General features: G+C 39.1%; 1 protein-coding gene across 1 annotated transcript in view; it reads right to left on the reverse strand.

Moving 5' to 3' along the window:
- Positions 1-25,299, reverse strand: part of LOC113137072 (MAM domain-containing glycosylphosphatidylinositol anchor protein 2) — a 150,554-nt gene that overhangs the window by 19,456 nt on the left and 105,799 nt on the right. The window contains exons 10-12 of the mRNA XM_026318421.1: positions 18,628-18,900; positions 9,860-10,008; positions 3,020-3,197 (exon numbers count right to left, since the gene is read on the reverse strand). Of these exons, the coding sequence (XP_026174206.1) occupies positions 3,020-3,197; positions 9,860-10,008; positions 18,628-18,900 (600 nt within the window). The remainder of the gene's footprint in view (positions 1-3,019; positions 3,198-9,859; positions 10,009-18,627; positions 18,901-25,299) is intronic.

The raw sequence follows: 25,299 nt of genomic DNA on the forward strand, positions 1-25,299 counted from the left end.
TCTTGGAGGAAACCTAAGAGAGGGAAGTGTTATATGAAACACCAAACAGATGCTGAGTTTGTCACTGCAGCAAAATTTAAAAGAGTGTCTTTGGAGCTCGGTGACATGACCATCCTTCATCCTACAGCTGGGGACACTATAACCGCTTTTGTGTTTTCTTGCCAACTCAGAAAAGCTGCTACCATTGACTTTATGTGCATCAGAATGATCGCTTGGCCCATTGGGCAAGGATGAGAAAACATGCTCACACTTAGGTTTTTATAGGCCTTATGGTAAAACTTCACAGTAGGACAGCAGTGCTTACCCTAGCAGCTAACAAATAGGCTAATGCTCATATTTCTTTCGTTGGTGCAAAAAATTTCATGGACACACATTATTTTCAGGGTCACGGGATGCCAGAGACTATAAGCTCTCATAAAGGCAGGAATCAGCATGACTGCCGTGGTAAATATACTAATACATGGATGGACAAACAGACATTTGGAGACCTGTAGCTATTTGCGACTGTTGTGCTAATCACTGGGGAAAATGTTTGTGAAGTGGTGATGATAATGCAGTTTGTCCCTTTTGGGAGTATTCTGTTTATCTGTTTATTTCTAGATTCATTTATGCGTTACATACTGCATGCACTCCTACAATATGAGGCTGAGCTAGTCTGCAATAAGGAAAAATAACAAGAACATAACATTATGAATCAAAAGTAGCAAATTATCAAAAAGTTTAACTAAAAATTGGAAATATATGTAAAAATTAGATACTAACTTTCCACAGTTTTACTGGTCTTGTTCTGTAGCTGGGTCGTTTTTCTGTCCCAGAATGCAATAAAACCTCACAACTGATTACTGCTCCCTACCTGGTATTTAAATAGATAATTTAACTAGAATTTAACATTTATACATGCGTTTATCAATGCTGGAAATTTCACGGATTCAAGAACAGGAGAGTTTTTGCACCAAATACATGTGTATTAACTTTTCTATAAATGGTCACTTCCTTCACATACAGTAAGTGTCTCTGATAGATGTTTGCCTGAAAGTGCTAAATATAGATAATTGTCTTTGGTACAAATACAAGAATAACTGGGTTATTGCACTATATTAATATAAAAAGAGGTAGGTACATACCACTGATCAAATCTAACCAAGTATACTGTAACATAATTACAAAATAAGCCACATTAATTTCGGTTCAACATAAACTTGTAAAATCAGGAAACCTATTCATAAAATCGTATATACAGATGCTCCACAGGCTGCTGTTTCCCAATGGGACTGAAAGGGAAGCGATAATGGAGATGATCCTGGGCTGTATTTCACACATCAGTCAGGATGTCTTGCGGGACACGCTCTCTGAGCAGAGTGGATCCTGCTCAGACCTACATTACTCTGCTACAGTGACGCTATGCTGTGTGTGGGAGAACAGAGCAGCCCTAGAGTGATAATTAGTCCAGTCTCTCGTTGGGCAGACGATTTGCACATCAGCATTGGCTCTTTTCTCCATACCCCTTCTTTTTTCTTTTTTTTTTACTTTGTTTCTCTGTCTCTCCCTTTTCTCCTCATTCTGAACTTGGCTGCCTCCATCGCTCCTTCTGTGCTTCTGTCTGTCTTAATTAGCCTCAAATCTCTTTACTTTATTTTGATGGATTCAATTTGATTCACTTCAGCTGAATTGAATTCAAGGTCTTGCAGAGACCACACAATATCACAAACTACTACACAGAATAACAGTAGAGATAGTTCACATGTCTATCTCTCTTCTTCTCTTTCCCAATTCTCTTTTGAGCTGCAGTGAAACTGAATTATTAACAACTGCAGCAGCACCGCACAGGAAGAGCTCAGCAGTCAGTGATAGACAGAAAACAGTCTGCCAGTTTGTTTCTGAAAGTGCACATCTCCAGTACCTGGGCATCTGGAGCGCTGTCACATCTAGGCCAACTGTGGATACTACTGTGGCTTTTGTATTTCAGCCAGTATGTTGCCCCACAGGCCGACTCTACCTCTGTTTCCAAGCTGCTGTTTCATTCTGTACAGAAATACACAGTGTTTTGAAGCATTTTCCCTGGCATGAGCAGGCTGGCTGGCGTTCCACACATCATCTTCTGAGTGTCCTTCTGACTGCTGCTCTATTACTGTAGTCCTGATTCAAAACATACATCAATCAAATCAAAAAATATGACAGCAATAAACTTTGCTATTGTTCTATCTGGTCACTGATCTTTGGGTAAGTCACAGTGAGGTTTTATTTCACTAAAGGACAGGGACCTTTCAAAATATTTTGAATATAAAATCCCAAGTGACAAATCACATCTTCAAGCAATAAGAACAGAAGCAAAACACTGTTTGTTGGAGGAAACAAAGCGAAGGGGAAACATGACTCATCTTTGACCAGTTCTGTTTCGTCTTGTGACCCAAACCACATCTTTGAGTCATCTGATGATTTTATATCAGGATGATCTCTCATGTGCTGAAACAACAAGTCAGCCTTCGTCCCAGTCTAGGATAGACCTGACTCGAGCAATAAAGGTCACGAGAAAGAGATGATTAGTCAGTTGATCAGCATTCATTTAGCTCAAACTGGAAAAGGAGCAAAGCAAGCCGATTTCAAGTTGTCTTCTTATGAATGTGTGCAATTCAAATTATTTTAATGAGTTCACTTTTTACTGGTCCTGCTTCATACATATCATACATAATACATCACCATCGTGATTGTAATGACTACTGATACCGGAGTGAACCTTTGATATCCGTCAGTGCTGATGAACATGTATCATAATGCAGCAGCACAAACTCAAGCAGGAGTTTATTTAAATATATTTCTTAGCCAGTTTAAGGATAACAATACCAGCTGCAGCTGTAATTCTTCCGCCTGTGCAATCTCGTGTGTAAGCAGAAGACTTAAGTGAATCCTGCACTCCTGTGGCTACCTTATCCCGTTTTTCTTTGGATTTCATCCAACATTATGATACTGCAGGATGATCCCTGTCCTCTAAAAAGACATTAGTTCAGCATGTGACACTCACCACTGTAGGTGACGATCCGGATGGTGGAGTCACCCTCTCCGAAACGTGTGATGGGGGTGAGGCGCACCTCGTAGGATTCGGGCTTTATCAGCTCCGTCAGGTTGTGCGTCATGAGCTCTCCTTTGTTGATTATTCCATCCACAGGGATCTCTTGCTCCCACCAGCGTTGCAGTCCCATCTGAACATGAGGAGGATGGACAAGAGGTTCTGATTATTAAATATCACTGGACATTCACAAGTAATGTTTCTGTGCATGCAAAGTTTTTTACAAGACTAGTGTAAAAAAAAACAAAAAAAAAAAATCAAGTCCATATGTCATTTGTGTCAGCAGGTTATTGCAACCAGCAGTAATATTGGTAGTGATAATGGAACATGATTTTTCCACATCCCTAACTCTGGGTTTATTATTGTCCCGTAACTCAAACCCTTTTCTAAATCTAATCAGGTTTTTGTTCCTAAACCTAACCAAGTTCATTTCATGAATAAAACTCTGTTATGGGTCTGTAATCATCAATGTGTGTTTATGATTATTTCCATGATGACAAATGTCTGACATGTCAATGGTACATCTGGAGTGTATGACTGTTACCATGACAACAAAGGTCTGTAAACTGTGCCGCTGAAAGGCTCCTTTGGGTCGAAGCGACACATGATGTATATTACCATCTTGTTTTATACCTCAGTGAACTACAGAAAGTACTTGATCTTTCAGCTACAGTGGACTTGAATTCCTCTTTTTATCATGATGGCAGTGAGTAAATTAAAAGTATTTACCATATAAAGAAACAAATCAGCCACAAAGGCTGAAAAAAGCCTTGCCAGAAAAAAAAAACCAAAACAAAATACATTGGATGGCTGATCTGCCTGTCGAACTCCTTCCCACTTACGTGCACATTTCCCTTGTACTCAATGCATGATCTAAGAGTCTCCCAAAATGTTTTGGAGGCATACATGTCACCGCTTTGTGTTTAGAGATGCAGCTAGTGAGCAATGGCAGAGAAAGAAACAGAAGACAAGAAGTAAAACCAATATTAATTAACAGCCAGGCAGTTCACATGTTCTGGAGGAGTGGCTTTGGAGAGAAAGGTGACTTTCAAGGTTATTTTATATTCTCAGTAAAGTAATTTATAACAACAAAATGTCTGAGCATCTAAAAGAAAACCTGAGTATAAGTGGAGGAACTCACCAAACTACAGTTCACAGAGATCAATAGCAACACGGGCATTTGCTGTTTTAGTATAAACACCCTGAGAAGCGTCACCTGGATCTGCACTTCTCTTCAGCCCTATGAAGCTTTTTTTTTTTTTGTAGCAACATTCAGCTGATACCACTCATTCAACCCACTGCTTCAGCTCAGGCTCAGTGCTCTGGTCAGCGTTGTTTTCATCACAAAGCTCTTAAAACTGTGTATTCTACCTGCTCACCACAAAATGGCAGACAGGCAAAGTTAGTAACACAGTGACACATTTAGCAGCTAAACAGCCAGATTCCTCAGAAGTTGGTAGAGACCAAAACGCAGAGCCACAAGATGAGTGAATATTTTCCTTATACAGTATTTATCACTTGGACAGAAGCCTAGGATGTAGGCTGTTACCACGTCACATCAACCACTTATTTCTAGAATCCTAGTAAATAAGTCAATCAGCTATAGGACACTAAGACAATATAATTAATGAAAAAACAATGAACCTGTGTCAAATTAAAACATGAAGAACACTGTGTAAACCGGTACTGAATTCAACTTACATTCTTCAGCACTGAATCATAACAGTGAGATCTGTTTCCATTGTGTCCTTCACATTTTTGTAGTTGATCTAGTTTTGGGATTTAATGTTGTTCATTTCAACTCAACCTAACCGCTACAAATATTGTATCAAGAACCACCACAGAAAGAGCATAATAAGGGATGCCCTTCTGATAGTGTTGCTCCTGAGAACATTTTATATATTACTGTGTAGATGGCCACAGCAACTTTCTATTCCCGTCACCACACCAAGTTTTCTTTTAATCATGTTCTACAAAGTTTCGCTATCCCTTCATACAGAAACCTTGACCTGACAGGAATTTTATATCATGTCCTTGCACAGTGAAAGGAACATGAGCGGACCAGTCTTTAGGTGGCTAAGCTCGGGTATCAGAAAAAAATTAGTTCATGCTTTTCATGTCTTGTGATATAAGACAGCCCCTCTGGAATCCAAAGAAACAAAATGAGGGCTCGTTGCTGCATTGGCTGGGGGCAAACGCAAGAGAAGTAGGGTACATTTTTATCCTTGAGAATCAGTTTAAGGGGAAGAGCTGCACAAAGACAAGTTACAGCTTCTGCATTACAATTAGTGACTATACATACCCTTCTCAGTCAAAGAAAAAAAAAAGAAGTGTGTTACTAGCAGAGAGAGACAGAGATAGAGTGAATGAAGGTGTGATAACAGTGAAAGCAGTGTGTGTGAGAGAACAATACCAATTAAGTAATTACTTAGATCCTGGATGATCCACAATTACAGGGTGTAAGTTTTTATCACCATTAGTTTGCAGGTAAATAGAGTGTTTTTTGTGTCACTGGTAATTGCACATGGTGCACTTGTCCTTACCTATCCTTTGAAAATGTTAGCTGTTCTCTAAAAGTACAAAAGGCATGGCAAATGGTACAAAATTACAGTGTTGGGCTGTGTCATATTTGGCAATCTGGATAATGTCAGCAGATTGGTGGTGAAGGGTTACACTGTGCAGCGATACACAAATGGAAGATTCAGAAATAATTGTACTCTTTATTTATGCTTATTACAAAATAAATTATATAATGTGTATTAAACATTAGCAGTGGTAATAATGTTTGTGACAAATAAATAAATAAATACACCAGTCTGTGCACTCAATCTGTTTTGCACACGATAACTAATGTGTGCCTTTGTGTGCAACATTTTAAAGTAATGTGTAATGCAGTGATCAAGCAAATTGTTGCTCTCCTGTGAAAACCATGTACTCAGAAAGCCAGCCTTTCATGGGCTGAGGACAAATAGTCCAGGCTTATGAGTTTTTTTCCAATTAAATGCAATGGAAGACGGTAAATTTGCCAACTTAAAAATTAAAGAGGATATTTCCCTTCCTACTGTAGCTTGAAGGTGCAGTTATGCATTGTGACATGAAAATGGCCACAGCATTCATGTAAATGCAATATTCTGAGAATCTATTTTTCAAATGCTGGGAAACATTATTAGTCCACTTAATTTTGTTTTTAGTTCAAGGAATGAATGATTCTTGGACAAAGGGGGAGTGAAGCCATATCCACAACATTAATAACTAAGGTCAGCTCTTCTAAAAAATGAGCCACAAATTCTGTGAAATCAAGCCCACATACATTCTCTTGCTTTTGCACTGCTGTTTTTTTCCATATTTTATTCTGACCTTTTGTACAAAACTCAATCTCCCATTTAGCTGAACGCTCTTAAGTTCTGATATGACCCCATCTACTACATTATAAAATCCACTCAATTCCTATTTCGTGAGCATAGTAGTAGTTCAGGCAGAGTACTGTCATGGTTGCATTAGCTGATCGCCAACCACTGGCTCATTCATCAGTTGTTTGCCTACCAGCTATGTAATAAGATCACGTTCAGATGGTTGTACATTATGGCCATAACATCCATCCATCCATGAGCTATAACACTCAGGGAGAACATTGTAACTCCATATAGAAAAGCCTCAGTTGGCCAGCAGGTTCAAACCCAGAGCCTCCAGTGGATCATACTGCCATGGTCATTATAACGTTATATAATGATTTTTCAGTCTGCTGATGCAATCTCTGCACCACCTGAACTCTTATGTGCTATACTTTCAGAACTGTTCACTGAACTGAGATTTATTTTCATGTAAGAGTTCAGCGTCTGCAACTGACTTTGACTGTTGCTTTCTTTGCATATGTTTGTTTACTGTGAGCATTTCTAACGGCATTAATACAAATATATGCTTAGTTGTAAATCAGTTTTGGAGACCTATGACAGAAATAAAATCATTTTACTGGGGACAGACGTGTGCTCTTGTGTGTCTGTGTATGTGTGTGTCCCAAAGCTCCAGACAGATGGAGGCCGCTAGTCTTGGCAAACACCACCTTAAGCTCCAAATGAACAAATGGAAGCAAATAGTTCAATTTTTTTTCCACATCAAAAAAGGAATTGTGCTTAAGTGTTCAAATCAAATCAAACTTGAAAATGTTGATTGAGAAAAACACTTAACTCTTTTAAATCATACACATACTCACTGGCTTTGGATTTTTGCACCTTTGTTGATTCCTATTAATGCTCACTGAATCCCTGCATCTGTGCTCAATTAAGGCTTCTGTTTACATCCTATTACCTTTCATTCTTCACATTTTCCCTACAGAGGCAGAGTGCCATACTGATTTAATTTCATTTGATTGCAGAGGCAATTCATGGGGTTTTTATGGCAACTTTCAAAAACAGAAGAACTGATCAAAGTCATAGCAAAAACCAAAGGAAAACGGGAAAAATCAAAGCGATGGTGTAATGCTGATCTACTGTAGATTGCCTGCATGTAATTAGTATGATTCTTATTGATCTGTTTCCACACTCTGATTTGACACATCAATTAAAAAAGACACAAGAGAAGTAGGAGGAGGTTCAATGAAGAATAGGAAGAATCAAGATGTGTGTTAAGAAAGTTATCTTGCAGAGGTTGGAGACAGGCGATCAAGTTTCTGGACAGCAGAGAAGGTTTTGAGGTAACAGGCTACAGTATCAGAACAAGGGCAGATGTCACACCTTTCCATTGCAGCCTTGACAGGTGCGCTGATTTGTATTTTGTGATTCTTGCCCATGCATGCCTTTCAGCTAGACCTCCTTTCCCATTTCCCCTCCAGCCAGACTGTCTCTCACGAGGGCACTGGACAATAACACAAAGCAATCCATTACAGAGTATTAAATCAAAAGTAGTGAGAGAAAATGCTAATAATTCTCAGGGAATGGCAGGGGAGCTGCTGCTGGATCTATAAATAGATCGAAGTGGTTTAGTCCACGTGCCGGTTCTTTACTGCACCACTCTTTCACAGTCAGCCCAGGCATATCTCTGAATTTATTTATTTACAAAAGAAGCCTCTCTTCCTACTCATTTCTCTCTTCTTCTCTCATTTCCTTTGGCTTTCTGCCTTGACTTTTTTTCCGCTTCCAACTCTTCCTCACTGCAAGACATTTATAAAATCTCATTATCAGTCTGAATCAATACTAAGAGGTTAAATGCAATCAGTCACAAAGAGTATACTGTAGAGCAAATGCTGACAAAAAGACAGAATTTTCCCCACAGCAAAGAATCTCTTTCATCTAAAACAATGTTGTTATGCTTCGGAGGAAGGAAATAATGGTCACACAATGTATCCTCCTGAGATATCAAGGCAAGAAGGTGGAAAGAAATTAATTTGCCCAAACACAGATTCTGTGCTACCATAGTCTGGGTTAGCAATGCCCTCTGTTCAATAAACAAATGCAGAAAAGGTTAAAGGTTAAAGAATTACCATGTGGCCATTCTAGCACAAATGAAGATGTTACTAAACAACAAACAAACAAACAAACAAACAAAAAATAGTGTACGGGAAAAGCAAATGCGTATTCCTGGCCAGCTTTCAGATAAACGCCTGGCAAGTGCAAACGTAGGCTCAACAACCACAACATCATTTATTACCAAACAGACCAACTGAGATAGCTGACAGGAAAATCATTGTGCTACACAAACATAACTGGTTTAGAATGTGTTTTCAAGCTTCAATTCCTTGAGGGTGTACTGTGAAACAAACATGAAATTATATTATTCATCGCAAACACAACTGTCAGGCTACGCTTGCTAATTCTGGGCAGAACAGAAATGAATTGAGCATTGGGGTATGGGCTGCATTTTTTTTTTTTTTTTTTTTCTGATACATGCCTTTTGATTCTTATAATGGCTCCTGAATGGCAGATCATGGCTGCAATGCAAAGGCAACCTGAAAACCTGCAGCATTGATGGAGCTATTTCACGATTTCAAACTTTATCTTCACACCTGCAGCTGTAAATAAACAAAAAAAAAAAACAAAACTATGAAGCCCAAAATTTGCCATGAGGAGAGAAGGGGGGTGTGTGTGTGAGGGAGTGCAAGAGGAAGGCGCACAGTGATTGCCAAAGAAAGAAAATGTAACCATGCTATCCATCAATGCTTCCTGCCTGTCATCTGTGGAGTTTACTTGAGAGGCAGAGAAAACAGGAGGTACGCTTGCTCTTTTTCTCTGTGGGGTTCCCTTCCACTCCTCTGACTGAGCTTCTGATGGAGAGCAAAAACAGAGGCAATTCGACAAAACTCAGAACCGGCTCAACCGACTGCCCCTGACAGGTTCTTAGTGATTTTGCCCTGCCCATAGAGGCCCGTTCACATCCTCAAAAACAGCAGCGCAAGACAGACAATGATCGAGGTGTAAGATTTGGCACTGTCAAATGGAACGCAATAAGCCTGAGCTCTGCAAACATTTCTATCACGTATTTAAATTGGCAATAAATAAGGTTCTTACTGCCCTGTGGCAGAAAATTATTAATTCATCCGTAAGGGGTCAGAAGAGGCTGACCAGTATCAGTGACTCAACGATTACTGTACCAGGAGCTAACAGTCCAGGCTTTAAAAATATAATGGTTTAACTGTAACAAAAGCTCCCTGATGATTGAGGTCTGCAGAAATAATAAAAAACAAAACACTTTGCAGTGAAACAAGCATTTAAACAATGCTCCCACATGTTAAACTGGGACAAGCAAAACAAATCAGCAGACAGGAGGATGAGTACTTAGACAGACAGTGGTTAGTCATCCTACCTGTCTGATGCCGAGTCTGTAAGCAACAATGCGGTCCACAGCGTTGGGGTTCATCTGGGTCCACTGCAGTTTGAAGCCATAGACTCGGGGTCTGTTCTGCCACAGAGGACTGTAGGTATCATAGTAGAACTCTGGAGGGTAGGCCTTGCCTGGATAGAGAGCACATTGATAATGGTACTGAAAGGTTTATAGCTCATTTAAGGTGAAAAACACAATGTCTAGTCACAAACAGCTGAATTTAAGCCATACCCCATAAAGTTAAGCAGTCATGAGAGACATATTAAAAAGAAACAAATGATCAAACTCAAAGCAGCAGAGCCTGGGATATCCTCACTATAAGCTTCCAAAACACATTCTCAATTTCCCATGATGCAACTTCTTACCTGGGAAATGGCCACGTCTTTTAAAACTCCACATCAGCTTGTTCAGCTTGTAACTTTATGTTAAAAAGTATTTAGTCTCCAAACTGAAGCCAACACCCTGATGATGTTATGATGTTATTCTTTTTCCAGTCTCTGAGAGCTCCCTTCAGAGGCATAGACGATATTATACAATGACTTTTATAGACTGAGTAGCATTGGCCACAATAAATAAACTGAACTTTATGTGTAAAGTGGTGTGTCACTTTGATTGGTTAAAAACCAGTACACTAAAGAAGCATATTATGACTTACAGCACTACTTGACAGCAGTGTCAGTGTCTCACCAAGCACTCTTTTATGTGTGTCTTAATCTATATATGAAATGTGACACATCTGTAGAGTAAATTATATGACAGTTCATATAAGGTTTCATCTCACATCAAGTGACTATAGTGAATATAGTCATGATATCGAATCAAAGCATGTACAATCTAACTAATGTAACTCTATGTAAGCGTCCCTCCTATACAGTGGCAGATCCTATCTGTGTGGTGTCTCTCTATACTCAATTCAACAATTTCTTCAGTAAAAATAATCTCACAGAGTTGGATGTGGACAAACACAGAAATCTCTCTAAACTTATTTCAATAACACTGTTTGCTTTGCTGAAATCTGTGAGGATTTATTTTCTACAGAATTGCAGCCTGAACAGAAAAACACTTTCAAGTCTTCAGTTTTCCAGTCACAGTCTACAAGCTGATTTCTGACAGCGGAAAAAAGAGCTGACAGAACACTGCATTTTTATTAAAGATGTATAAACAAACTTACAAGATGACCTTCCTGATAAATATCAGTAATTCACCTCAGTGACATGTTGTTGTGCTTGTCCCTCTGCAATCCCTGCTTGTTTATTGAAGGATGACAATACCCAAGGCAGACAATTGTTAATAGCCATGGAAAAGACAGTCAGGCAACTATTGTTAGCTGAAACAAAAGCAGCACTGGGATTTGATGTACCCACAAAGAGATGCAGCAAATAGTTGAAGTATGTCAGGAAATTGGATAAACCTGTCAAGATAGTTTATGTCACTGATCAATTATAATGGCATTATTTTACTCAACAGGTGTTGTGGTCTCCTGGGTCCCTCCTTGTGCACTCCTTAGTGTGAAAGATGCTTTAACCATATGGTTTCCTTTGATTGTAAAGTAACTACGGCACTCAGGGGAGGAAACAAACTAAGGGATTGAAAAGTTCAAAGGGTTATCCTATGTCTAGTTTTAAGTTTACTTGTCCCTGTGTACAGTGGGCCAGTTGCTCTTAAACCTTCTTACTAACAATAAAACCCATGAGAAGAACAAATCCACCAGTGAAATGATCCTACAAACATGTAATGCCTGTGTAAGCAAAACCTGATAGAGCTTATTCACCCATGTCATAGAGCGCTATTGTTGTCCAAAAGTAATTAAAATCACACAAATGAGCCACACAACTGCAACATGGTCCATCATTACCAAGAGCGTGGGCAATTTAGTTTGTTTTGAGTTAATACCACATACACCATCCCTTTTTATAAATTCATAAATACTAACACAACAAATGCATGTTAATCTGCAGCTATAAATAGATTCAAACAAATATGTCTCTCATTCCTGTTTAAATATTGTTTGCTAAAATCTATGGTGCCCGGTTGTATTAGAAAACTGCTTTTAAAACAATCACAATGCTAGGAGAGTGTGCTGCTGTACACCGTAGATGTAATCATGCAGCAACTGATCTGAAACACTAAACTGTTTTTAGATTAAATCTACTGCAACACGGAAAACAATGCACAGAGAAACACCACTGAATATATAATTAGTAAACAGGAGGAAACATAATCCATAATTTCTCTATACCCAATTAAAGCTGCATTTCAGATATAACCATTCCTATTTAAACTACTCAAAAGCAGGGTGGTGTCTTTGTTGGAAAAAATAAACAAGATTAGCAGTTTTATTCTGTTTCTGACTGGTTTGATCAATTCTCCTAATTGTCCATGATAATAGGTCAAAATCACTGAGGGCATTTTGTTTTGCATTTAGATCTATAAATCAGGTTAATGATCCTTTGGGCAGCTAACTGCAGATCACTTGGCCTTTGCATGGATAAGGCTATTTAGAATGCAATATTCTAAGCTGGGAGAAAGAAACACTCATTCATCAGCCAGATAAAACTATTTGCAGAACAAAATGAGTAGAAGCAAGAGCCGCTTACTTTAAAAATGTTTTGTCTTTTTATGTTGAGGTAAGAAATGCATCTCAAAGGTCATTAGCTGTCTACTGATGCTTGTATCTGACAAATATGCTAATGCAACCGAAAAAAATAAAAATAAAAAAAAAACGAAAACGAGGAGAATTAGTGTCTGTATTTCACTTGGCACTGTTTCCATGCATAAAGCCAGCTGTGTTTACATACTGTACAGAAAACTGCAGGAAAGGTTAAAGCGAGTCATATCACTGTATGTTTTCATAAGGTGTCATTAACAATTCCTACAAAGAAATGCCAGTATTTCTACAATGCACATTATGCCTTTGTAAATGAATGCATTAGCCAATACCATGTCTTATTCTGAGAAAAATACATTTCTTAGAGCAGCAAAGTTCAGGACAGTGTCACACACTCACTGATGAATCTGATTCACCGGTTTTCAAATACAAAATAAAGGGAAGCAAAGTGGCCCTCACACTTAATATGTTATGTGTGGTGAAGCACATTACCTAACCCACTTACACTGCTTGATACAGATAACCCTGGGTGGGAGACATCAAACAAAGTACAGAAGGCTTAATTGATTTTTTAAAATCCTGTTTATACCAGCAGAACCAATGCAATGATTCATAACAGCTCAGGAAAAAATCCCTTCAGGCAAGAAGTTGACCTTGTTTGGAGAGTTTTTAAAATTTTTTTTTAAGGGTTTATGAACATGTTTTCTTCTTTAGGAAAACACTTTGTCCCACCATATGCTAAGCACTGCTAGAATTTATGGTGCTGAGCTGTTGTGTGATAAGCTTTTGAGATAGAAATGACGCTTACATATGGATGCACAGCTGGCCGAGACAAACCCAACACCACTGCACAAACAGCTAGCTGACTATAGGGAGAAGGCATTAGAGACACTGTAAGACTTCGGCGTAAGTAGCTTGGTTGTGTTCTTCTGGGACTGAGAATAAAATCTCTCTGTGGCTTCTTTACTTTATGGGACATAACATTGAACTTGTAATGAGCTGCTTCCACCCCTACCATTCTTCCTCATCCTCCTCCCCCCTCGACTAATCCATTCAAATAAACAATGGAAAGATTTCTAATTGTTGATCATATTAACTGGGATTGAGTCGTGTTTGTCGTGAGTCAGCGTGGCTTCTGATTTAAATCTCTTTTGGCCAAACGCAATGATGCTCTAGAGTGACTAATCTTGTGAGGCTGTTCTGATATAAAAAGCAGAACCACAAAAAAACTCAAATAGACACAAATAGAGAATAAATAGCAGAATAGGTCCTGTCTGTCCAAGTCTGACAGACAGACAGATGACATGATCACAGGAAATGTTATTCATATGCCGCCTTTTTATTGTCACTGTGTAATGTCAGTCATTACTACTCACAGGCTCCATCAGTGTCAGTGTCTTTGAGGTAATTTGAGTAAAGAATATAAAAAGACTTAGCTGAGTTACTTAAAACCATGTCTGGCTCTCAAAGTAAAGCACAGGTGTTCACCGGAGACCAAAGTTGTGAAGTTTTATAAATCACCACGCCCGAGCAATACGCAAGCTTGAAGGTGGAATCAATTTTGCTTTGCATTTTTGTGATAAAAAGATAAAGAGAAGAACAACACTCAAAAAAATGGATTATAACAGCTCAAAAAAGCCACAACAGAGATATTTCAAACCTCAACAAAACAAACATACCAACACATAAATCAATCTGCCAAAGACATTACTCAAAACAAAACAAAAAAATATGTGAAATATTAAAATACAATGAATGCAGACATGGGATTGAAATTGAAATAAATTCTAAGCAGTCTGTGTGTCACTCTAAAATAAATACAATTTCCTCCTAAAATGTAGATATCAGATGCCAATTTGTGCCCCACATCTCACAATGTGATTTCTGCATCATTAGGAACAGTGGCTACAATGAGGGAACCTGGAACCATACAAGCACATCATTATGTAGATCCTGAATTCATTCTATGAGCAAACTCTCAAAATGCAGACAATGAGTATTTGAACATTGTCCCAGTGAATTTTCTTGTTCTTTTCTTCTAATTTGCTAGAGATTGCCAAAAGAGGGATTAGGCCTGATAGGAAAGAGAAACATTGTGTGCCTTTTCTTCGTGAATTTCTAAATTCCAGCAAAACTACAGTATGCATTGTTTGGGCGGCTGGTCAATGGAATGAATGAAGAAGAGACAAGCTGTGGACTAGCTCTGCAGAATTAGTTATTTTATTATAAATTGCAGTTTTGCAATAATTGAACAATATCAAAATGCCTGTAAATGAGCACTCGACAGATTTTATACATAAATTTAAAGTTACATGTTATGTTAGTCCTACCCCTGTCTGTTGTTGCAGCTTTCCTTTCCAAAAAACAACCTTGATAATGTGATCTCACATCTCAAATTCAAGGAAGCACTATATCCTCAACATTATGTTACAATATATATCACATATGTCGAGGTGCAGGCTTTTGTTTACACGAGTTATCAACTGGTCACCACCCAGTGCTTCAGACAGTTTACTTTCCATTTAGTACAACACAAACTCAGTGTCAGAATAACCTTTCACTGATGAAACCAGCAGAGTGTATTGTATATTTACAGCAATTATTATTTGTGTAATGAAATGTGTAATGTGTAATGTGTAATGCGATGCTGGGCACAAGCAAAAGGATACAGACACTTCATAAAAAAAACAACAAAAAAAAAAACAACCTTTATTACTGCTCAAATTTTCTATCCAAAGCTAATATTTTCACATTGCTCATTGCTGTGTAGTCAAAGACTAAGAGTCTCCATGCTAACATTTGTTATATTGTACCAATATAATATAGAGCGAACTCTGATGGGAATGTTTTGCAAATACTAGACAAAATAATTTTTACCTGAGGATCATGCTATAAAAAAATCTGAGCATGGCCAAAGTAATTGAGATTCATCCAATGGGGGCAATGATGGTCTATACCAAAGGTCCCAGTCTAGATACTGCAGTAGAAAATCTTGGCCAGAAAGGTGCTAGCTGAAAAGAGAGGGGATCACTGTCGCTGATGCTCATCTTCTGGAAACCTCTATTCATGAGTTTTCACGGCAATCTATACTATACTTAAAACATCTGGCTCAAAACCAAAAGGTCAAGGTCATGGTGGTGCTAAAATAAAAGCCAGGAGCAGTGACATCATCTGTACAAGATTTGGCCTTTCAAGAGTTGAGGAGATATTGCACTCGGGACCAAAGTGCTGACTGATTTTGCAATACCCAGGAAAATAGAACTAGTTAAGGTGGCAGGTGGCTCAGTGGTTAGCTCATTGAACATCTGTTAGCTAGAATTTTCCAAGAATGAAAATAATCTAATTTTAATTTGATCTTGTGTTAAGAGGTCAGATAGGTTGCAATTTTGACTTCATTTAAGAAACCTTATCAAATGGAAACAGCTTACTGCACTGGAAGTCAAATTTGCTTTTTACAAGCAAAAACAGGTCATATCTTAAAATATTTTCACCTAAATTTGATTTGGCATCTTTGTACCGTAGGGGCTAAAAGTCAGGATGTCGCAGCCACTGCTGCTTCCATTTAACCACTCTATCTTTAATCTATCTCTTGTGAGCCCCCAGATTTTATGATAGTGCAACACTAAATTCTAACACTGAATTACCCCTTTAAATCTCATGTCTGTGTATTCCATGACCTGTGTTTCACCCTATTACTGCTTCATCAGTAGCCTACTCATTTCCAGCCTAAGGACAGGATGTAAAGTAAATGCCGGCTTGTACATAAATCACTGACTGCATCAGAGAGGACTGAAATCAGAGACAGAAAACAGCCCAAAGACAGTCAAATATTCTGTTTTTTTCCTCCTCATTTCTAACTCTCACTCACCTTGCTTAAACTCAGGGTTCTCATGATAGAGAGCATGAGCCAAAGCTCCGCGGTACACATTACATCCCTCTGAGGGGTCACTCCCCTGGCACAATTTAATGGCCAACTTGGCCATTCCAGCCAACTCACTGTTTCCACAGATGTCCCAATGGCTTGGCACATGGGCATCCATGCTCATACACACACACATGCTCTCCTGGCACAAAATAATTTTTTACAGCAACACCATTTATACAGTCTTGAGAATGGCCTGGTACCACACTTGCACATGTCTGTCAGCATAGCAACATGTATGTTTGCATGTTTTATTGACTAAATCTGTGAATTTAATTGAGCAGCTGTGGCTTCATGCCAAAACTACTGATGTGCTTATTACACAGCAACCGCTGAGGTGTCTACCTGTCTTCACTCTGTAAAGTGAGCAAACCAAGACACCAGCTAACTGCCTGAGCCATAACAAATATTTCATGAACTTCATCTTGAAGGAGCTGATATTCACTTTCTCTCTTCTGTAGATTTATCTCACACTACCCAGTGCTGTAGATCTTAAAAGGTGGCTACTGAGTTTAAGGATAAAAATTAAAAGTATTAAAGATTTGGAGTTAAGAGAATGGGACATGCTAGATTTCATAGATGATGGTAGGAACCAAAGTGGATTTTTTGCGCCATGCTCCTGCACTCAGGGGGGTTACTAAAAGAGCCTCCATACATTTGGCAACCACCTAGTCCAGATGGTGGGAATCTGGAGCACTGGGCAGGAGGAATGGAGCGATGGTGGGAGAGAGACGGAAGGAGGGATGGAGGATGAAAGAAGGGGAGTGAAAGTAGAAAGACAGAGGGAGTGAGGGATGGAGTGTAAGCAATAGCAGGCAAAGCCCCAGCCATGTTGAGAAAAACAAATGGCTGGAGGGGACTATCTGCTTCTGTCTCTCAGCTCTATCTGTTTCAGCAGTGAGTGAGGGGTGTACTTCTTCGTCTCCAGACAAGCTGGAGACAGAGTGAGGACAACAGAGAGAAGTTTAAAATGAGAAATGAGGGAGAGAAATTGACAAAAACAGAAACAAAAGAGGTAGAAAAAATGAGTGCAGAAAAGGTCCGATTAAGGCACCAATAGATACAGTGAAACAGCATCAAAGAAAAGAGCAACTTAAGTGGCAGAGGATCAAAGTGACAAATACTCCTTCTATGACTCCTGTTTGTAATGTGAGGTCTGGGAGATTGAAACCTTGGCCAGAGTTCATGTGGTCACTCAGCACAGCCAACCTAATTTGTTCCTGTCATAACAAGCAACTAGGAGATGAACACTTAGATAAAAAAACAAAACAAAAAAATAAAATAAAAGAGAGGTAACTGAAAAAAAAATGGCAGGAAGAGGGTAAGTGTGTATTCTCTGAAAGAACAGGTTTACTACAGGAGAGAGTAAAAAAGCAGATATGATTGATGTTTCCCATTCAGACATTTTCTCTTTCAATCTTCTTTTAAATTAACTGTCTATCATGCACAGAGACATCCAGGCACATAACACACAGTGTGACGAGGACTGTTATATGTTTGAAGACCCTATTTCAGCTGTCCAAAATGCTCCAATTACTACCTGGAGACAATACTGAGGAACTTGTACACATGCAGATGTGTCCTAAAAGAATTAAAGCAAGTGCTGTTGCGAGGTAGATAAAATCCCATGACAGTCCATTTTATACAACTGTCCATCTGTCCATCCATCCATCCATCCATCCATCCTCTATAGTTGTGGAGGGTTGGCGTGGGGCTGACACTGGCCGAGAGGTCAACCTTTCAATCAGAGGGCTAACATCTACAGACAGACAAACATTCACACTGACATGCACACGTATGTGAACACCTTAGTCTTTTGGTACAATAGCAGCTATGAAGTGCAGTAACCCTTTTGCACTGTTCTATTCCAAGCTTGAAACATTAAAAAGTGAGCTCATGACAGCATGTTTAACTAATAGATAGAATAGAGTACTTAGATGGAAGTAATGTTAGTTTAATTAGCTACTGCCATTAGCTACAGCTGACAGGATTTACCAGGCTAATTAAGCAACAGTCATCATTTCAGCCAGCCAAATCAATGGCTGTCAAACTGAAATGTGAAGCTTATACCTGTAGTAGTCATCACTATCATCAAGTGTTTTAAAAACGTCAAAGAATTTCAACTAGTAAAGCTGCCAATGTAAACTGCACAGTAACTAAGGAAGGCTCAGTTAACAGTCAGTTAACATAAAGAGAGTATCAAAAAGAAACATGCTTTACCTGTAACCTGGAAGGTGCATTTCCCTGCTCCAGCTTCATTGATGACATTACAAGTGTACTCCCCCCAGCCGTCTCGATTCAGACTGCGGATGGTGTACTCTGTCTCGTCTCTTTGGGCGTCGAAGGCTCCAGCGTGGAGCAGCCGGTTTGACAGAAGCCACTCAAAGCGCAGCACACGGGAAGGGTGGGCTCGCAGCACCCTGCAGGTCATGACCACAGGCCGCCCCAGGCCCTGACGCATCTCCATGTAAACAGGTTCCACAGTTGGAGGGTCTAAGTGGGAGACAGAAAACCTCAGACGAGTTCAGCTGGTATTTGATCGGGACAGAAAAGTGTGTTAGTGCAGTGGAAATATGAATTACAAGCTTAAAAAAGCCTTAAATAAAGTCCGACTAGATTGTCTCTGACCTCTAGAGATATTTACAGAGAAAGAAAATTGGGAAAACAGAAAAGACGATTAGAATCCAAAGACAAGATGAGTTCAGTACGAGGAGAATAAATAAATACATTTTAAAAGCAAAACAAGGATATGTTATGAGCGTGGGAAGACAAGGAAAATGGCTTTGAGCAATGTTCTTCAAACACCTAAGAAAAACTTAAATATAAAGAAAATAGCAGCTTTTGGAATGGCAACCAATATTAAATCATGCACAGACACTGAAACACAGAGAAACATTTAAAGGGCATTCAATATAGAATATTTAATAACATATATGACAGCAGTGAGCAGAGAGAAAAAGGTGAGGTTTAAGCATATTCAAAAAAACTTTAAACAATAGGTACTGCAGAGTCAATACACTTCAGCGATAGAAGAAAACCTGTGAAAACAATTGTGTTGAGAGCGAAAATGGATGCAGGAAGATCAATTTTGCAGAAAACTATAACAATTTTCTGAACGTAATCAGTCACGCTTCACAGAAAATTGGTAACAGGAAGATGAAGTGCACCTCAAGCTTTCAAAATGAAAAATTAATAACTTATTTGAGTATCTGACGAGCTTTGCCTCTTCCCACACACAATGTGCTAGTGAATTATTTAGCCAGGTGTCCCAGGAGCTGACTAAGGCCTCAATGCAACCTAGACTCTTCAATGTAAAATGTTTTTTTTTTTTTGTTTTAGCATATGTTAAATGTTTGCCAGGTTGTGTGTGCATGGTGACAAAATGCATCTGTAGGTTTTTGTACTGTGTTTTTGAAATGTAAGTGGTTGTGCATGCTGGTGAAATGGTTATGAATAATTTCCACATCTTAAGCATCTTTGCTCTTGACATGCTCATACAGATGCTTGACAAAAGTCACAGCGGGGCTTGAAAAACAACACTGAGTGACACAGAGTCCCTTAATTGCCTGAAATTTGCATAAATCCTGGATGAGTAAAGGAGAGGCGGGTTGCTCCAGCCAAATCTGGGGATGTTACATTCCAAAATGTAATCTGTTACAGATCACTGATTACCTGATTGAAGCCGTAATCTACAATATAATCTTCTACATTATTCACACTTGACACTATAATCTATTTACTGAGCCTTGTGAACGTGATAGGATATGCAATTAAATAAACGGTTTATTAAAATTAGCATATAATTTGATAACACTATTAATGTCATTACAATCTTAATCAGTCATTTTTACAAGATGTTAAAGATGCTAAAATCTTACAAGCTAAATCTTTTTTAAGAAATCAGGGTCTGAATCTTGAACGTGTTGTTTTAGTAGAGGTAACTTTAGTTTTTGTGTTTCTGATGCGTTTAATTGAGTCAATCTAAGCCCAGACGGTAGAGCAAGGCCAGAGAGGAGCACAGAGAAATGTGGGCAGTGAGCATTATACCGTATGCAAAACAATACAACAGAAAACACTCCAAAGCCAAGTTCTTGCCTTCAATGCTAATTATTACATAAACAAAACCCTAGAATTCACACAGGAGCTACACTGATTAATGACACACCATTAGATTGGATAATTACTAGCCAAAATGTGAAAAATCATAAATCATAACACGCTGCACGACAGAAAAAATAAACACAAATATTCCAAGAGGTTTATACCGGAAAAGAAAAAAAAAAGTTTGCCTACTTCACCTGATGCTGTTCACAAGGTGGAGAGAAAAGTGGCTTTCATCTCCACTAAATGAAATAGCAATCACTTCCTCTTAAGATGAGCGTTGCCTCACCTTTTACCAAAACCAAATGGTTTATCTTTGACTCCCAAAGAAGAGTCTGAATCTCTACTTATCACATTAAAATTGTAGGTTTGTGTGTGGCAGTAAATCACAGCCTATCTCCACAGTCTCCCCTGAGTGGCACAAGACCAAATTGCAGTAAGTGCACTTCCATGAACACAGAAAGACAAACAAAGACATGATTCGGATCTGCAAAAAAAAGAAAAAAACTAGAAAAAGGGGGAAACTAATTGCCTTATATAACTAAAACATCCTTTAAACAAGGACACATGCCTCAACACCCCCCTGTGCATCTTCTGTGAAACAGCTGCCCAGCAAATATGAGGAGAAAAGAGCGAAAAGGTCCTGTGTGATATTCCCCGAGCAGTGCTCGCCATGGTTAGTGTAGCAGCGGGGGCACTGAGAGCTCAGAGCTGCCGTAAGTCACACACTAAGGTAAAACCCTGAGCAGTGGCTGAGAACCAATCCATCATCAGTCACTGGTGGATACCTTGACAATAATGTGGAGAAAAACAACATTTAGGAGCACAGAGGCCTTTTCCCCATGGTCTGTACGGACTGATGGACGGAGAGGAGGACGAAACAAAGACACTTTGCTGCATCTGGCTGCTTTTGTGTTTCTGTATGTGTGAAGCTGAGATGAATTTGTGTGCATGTATGTATATTGTATATATACCTCTATGTCTGAAATATCTCTTGACCGGTTTATGATAAACTAGTCAAAATATAAGTGCATCAACAGAAGTACAGCCAATGCCTGTGGGTAATCCTCCAAGAGGCTGTACTGTATAGTACTGGATGTGCACAAAAAGTGATTATACTGACTGCATGCCTTCCATATTGCTGGATAAACATTTGGTCTTTGTTTTCTTTCATCCCTTTTCTTGAGAAAGCAGAATGCCTTCCCTTAGGGCTCAGCAGACAGTGGTGCTCAGATATTTAATTTAAAATAAATGCACAAATACTGTATACCAAAATAAAAATTATCTATTATAGTTATAGTGAACTATCCATATTCCAAATTGTACTTTAGCAAAATAAAAGACTAAAGCTCCAACTAAAGAATGTTCTCCCAGAGGCACTGCCCTATCTGCTTTTAACGTGTCTCGTACAAAGTAGGGTATTGGATGGAGCCCACCTTCATTCACAAAGTTACATATGGTGTGACCAGACACTGCTGTACCTAAATCTTAGAGGTCAGCTTGTATCTGTTTTGAAGTTTTCCTTCAGGAAGTTTTGCTTTCCCATCATTTTCACAATCCTTCAGCCCAACCTGAGGTCAGTTTCCTCTTATGGCCACACCCAGGGTAAATGTTTGGCTACAGCTCAATGGAAGTACAACTTAATAATATTAGTACATATAGTTGCTCAGAGTGTTTCAAATACTTGTTTAATCTATAGCAGTGAGGTTTGAGAAGAGCAAAATATGCCTTTAAGGCATCGATAACTAAAGCTATGGTATATATTATTACATCAGCTTGTGAACACTGATGCACAAATGTGTCAATAATATTTGCTCCCCTTAAGTTATGCTACGCACATTTTCATTTGTAGCATAACATGCTACAAATATCTCGTCTTGATAGAGGAAATAACGTTCATTAGGAAGTCAAACAGATATATACAGAATATGAAATGATAACACCGATTCAACTGATTTATGAGTCCTTGTGTTGAATAATGTAGGGAAGCGTTGCTCCGCATCAATGCGCCCTCCTTCCCTCACAATACATCCACCGCAATCAAACAACAAACTTAAGCACCGTCTGCATTACCATATTGTTATTAAAACTTTGAGATAATTTATGAACTCAAATATACAATTAATGATAATCAATGTAGACTCTTCAGTGCACAGAGTGGCCTGGTGATCTGCTAATAGGTTTGGCTCAGTCATTGACCAAGTTATAAATTATTCTGTCTAAGCTGTGTGCACGCTTCTGTTTACAACCTACATATTCGCTGACCTTTTCTGGCGTGGACTTGATGTGGCTGATCAATTCAATATTGTTCCATAAAAAAAGGTTATTAAAATTTCATCCCCAAATGCAGTATGTGAGCCCTGCTGTAACGCAAAAGATTAATTTACTGGTGTTAGGCTAATGTGAATCACTCTAATACAATTCACATTAGAATGGGCCTCAGGGGCCGGCATTGCAGGCCTTCTTGATGCAGTAAGGAAAATTAATTAAAAACAATAATAGTTTAATTCTACTCATTATTTTTACCCAGACAGTTGCTTTTTATCCTCATGTGTCTTTTTGATGTATATCAGATAGTGAGGTGCTCGCTCAGGGGGACAATTGCAGAGTTGCATCAGGCAGGTGTCATGGGCGATGTGAGGAGGAACAGAAGGGAAGCCTGGATAAAAGATTCCTGTGCATCTGGGCTCAAGTAGAGCTTGATAACTCTCACTCTGACAGACAGTGGTATCTAGGACAGGAGACCACTCTCTACCCCCTCCTTCCTTCCATTTCTCTCTTCATTCCCTCTCTCAAGCCCATGCACCATGCCAAGTCGGTTTGACTAAGAACATTAGGGTGTCGCAGCTTGGGATTTGGCGTTCGCAATTCTATTAGAGCTACGACTCTAAAGGCAGACGTCTTTTATTCCCTCTACCTCTCCTCCTGGCGATGCCTCAGTCAGCCAACAGATGCAGGTTTTTACATATCAAAGCTGTTGACTTGCCAGAGTCGCTCCTTCACGCCTCTAATGCTCTTTGCTTCAGAGGACTGTACCTCGGTCCCTTGATCAAGTTACTAAACGCGGCTTTGCACATGGCTCACCACCAAAGGCGGGTTGCTCATGCTGGGACCTGGAAATGCAGGCGAGAAAAGCATCTCAGAGGTACTGGCTTGTGCTTAGACACCATAAGTCAAGCCAAGAGAAAGAAGGGAGGGGGCACACCGACAGGTGTAGGGAGCATACAACAAAAACAAGCCCAAATTGTGTTAATAAAGCAACGGTCCAATGTTTGGCAAAAGCTCTGTATTCATCTAAGCACATGGTGGACATTTTAGACTCAAATTGTATCAAAGGAATCTAAGGACTCAAGTGCAAATTGTTTGTGCTTTATGAACTTGGTCTTTGATGCAGACTCTTAATAAGTAACAAGTGCCTGACGAGCAGAACTGGCTCCGAAGCAAGAACATGGCAGAATGATTGATTTATCAATACCAAAGCCTTAATAAGTCTTTTTATTATGTGGTCGGCTTTGAAGATGACAGAGAGATGAATATGCTGTATGACAACAAGAAGTGCAGAGAGTCCTGCAGCGGAGATGCTTAAATTAAAATAATGTCATATAATCAGAAATAATTGTATTCTCATAATATATTGTGCTGAAAGGAAGAGGCTGAATTAAATGCATTTGTCTTTCAGCTGAGGCCCCTGGGTGTCAGTCTCCCCTATACTCGCCTGCTGAGGCGTGTCTTCACTATCTGGGTGTCAGCAGTCGCTCCCTGTTGGTGACCTCTGTCCACTGTCACTAAGATGGGGGGAAGCAGCATCTTGGTTGGATGTTAGAGAACAGAAATCTTGCCTAAAAGTGCCTGTTAGAAAAGGTCTCACACAGAGGTGCATGAGATTACTTTGCTGCTTGAAATTAGAGTTAAAGGTTTGTTTTTCAGCTTTTACTGTTTAATACTGAAATACTGAAAGCATATAATGAATTTTAAAGCATTCACGGCATCTTTCCTCCACTGCATGTCTGTCACGGGTGTCTTTTGTGTTTCTGTAGTTGTTTAAAGCAGTTTTGCTGACATTTATAATTATGATACCACATATATTTTGAATACATCTTTGCGGCTCATCTATTTTTAAATTATTTTGGTGCCTTTATGTAAAGCCATGAAATGCATCATTAAGTGCATGTAAAGTGATAATAGATATAGGCACTTTAGCTTATCAAAGATGCAAGATGCAAAAATAGACCCAATGCATAAAGACAAAGAGAAAAAAAAAAGTAATGGCATGTCTACACAGAAAGCGTTTCAGATGTGTTTTTCAATTGTCCATCTCATGCACATCTGATCAGATGTCATGTATTAGCTTGCACTTTACTCATGCTGCAAGCTTGAAAATGCAGCTCGAGGTATAGTTTTATGCTTCACATCTATTTTCAAGTCTATTTACAGTGACTGTATATTGGGCTCTGAGCACTTTCAAAACACAGGTGACCTACAACTCAATACTGTGTGTGAACAATTCCTGTGCAAACACACACCAGAGCTTCTGGTCTGCTCACACCGCTCATGGTCTAACCTTCTGTGTAGGCAGAGTGTAAGACCCTGGTGCCATATAACTGCCAGTGGATATGTCCAGCAGCAGCAATGGTGCTGAAATATGGCTCAGTCGATTCCAGTGGACATCCAGGGTTAATTTTCTTATTGTATTTGTTTACAATGGCAAGTTCATTATAAAGAAAACAGTTCAAAGTAGGGGTAATCATGGATTACACACACACTTCTTTCTATTTATTTAAGGTACTTTCA

The sequence above is a fragment of the Mastacembelus armatus genome, chromosome 24 (assembly GCF_900324485.2).
Source record: "Mastacembelus armatus chromosome 24, fMasArm1.2, whole genome shotgun sequence".
NCBI lineage: Eukaryota > Metazoa > Chordata > Actinopteri > Synbranchiformes > Mastacembelidae > Mastacembelus > Mastacembelus armatus.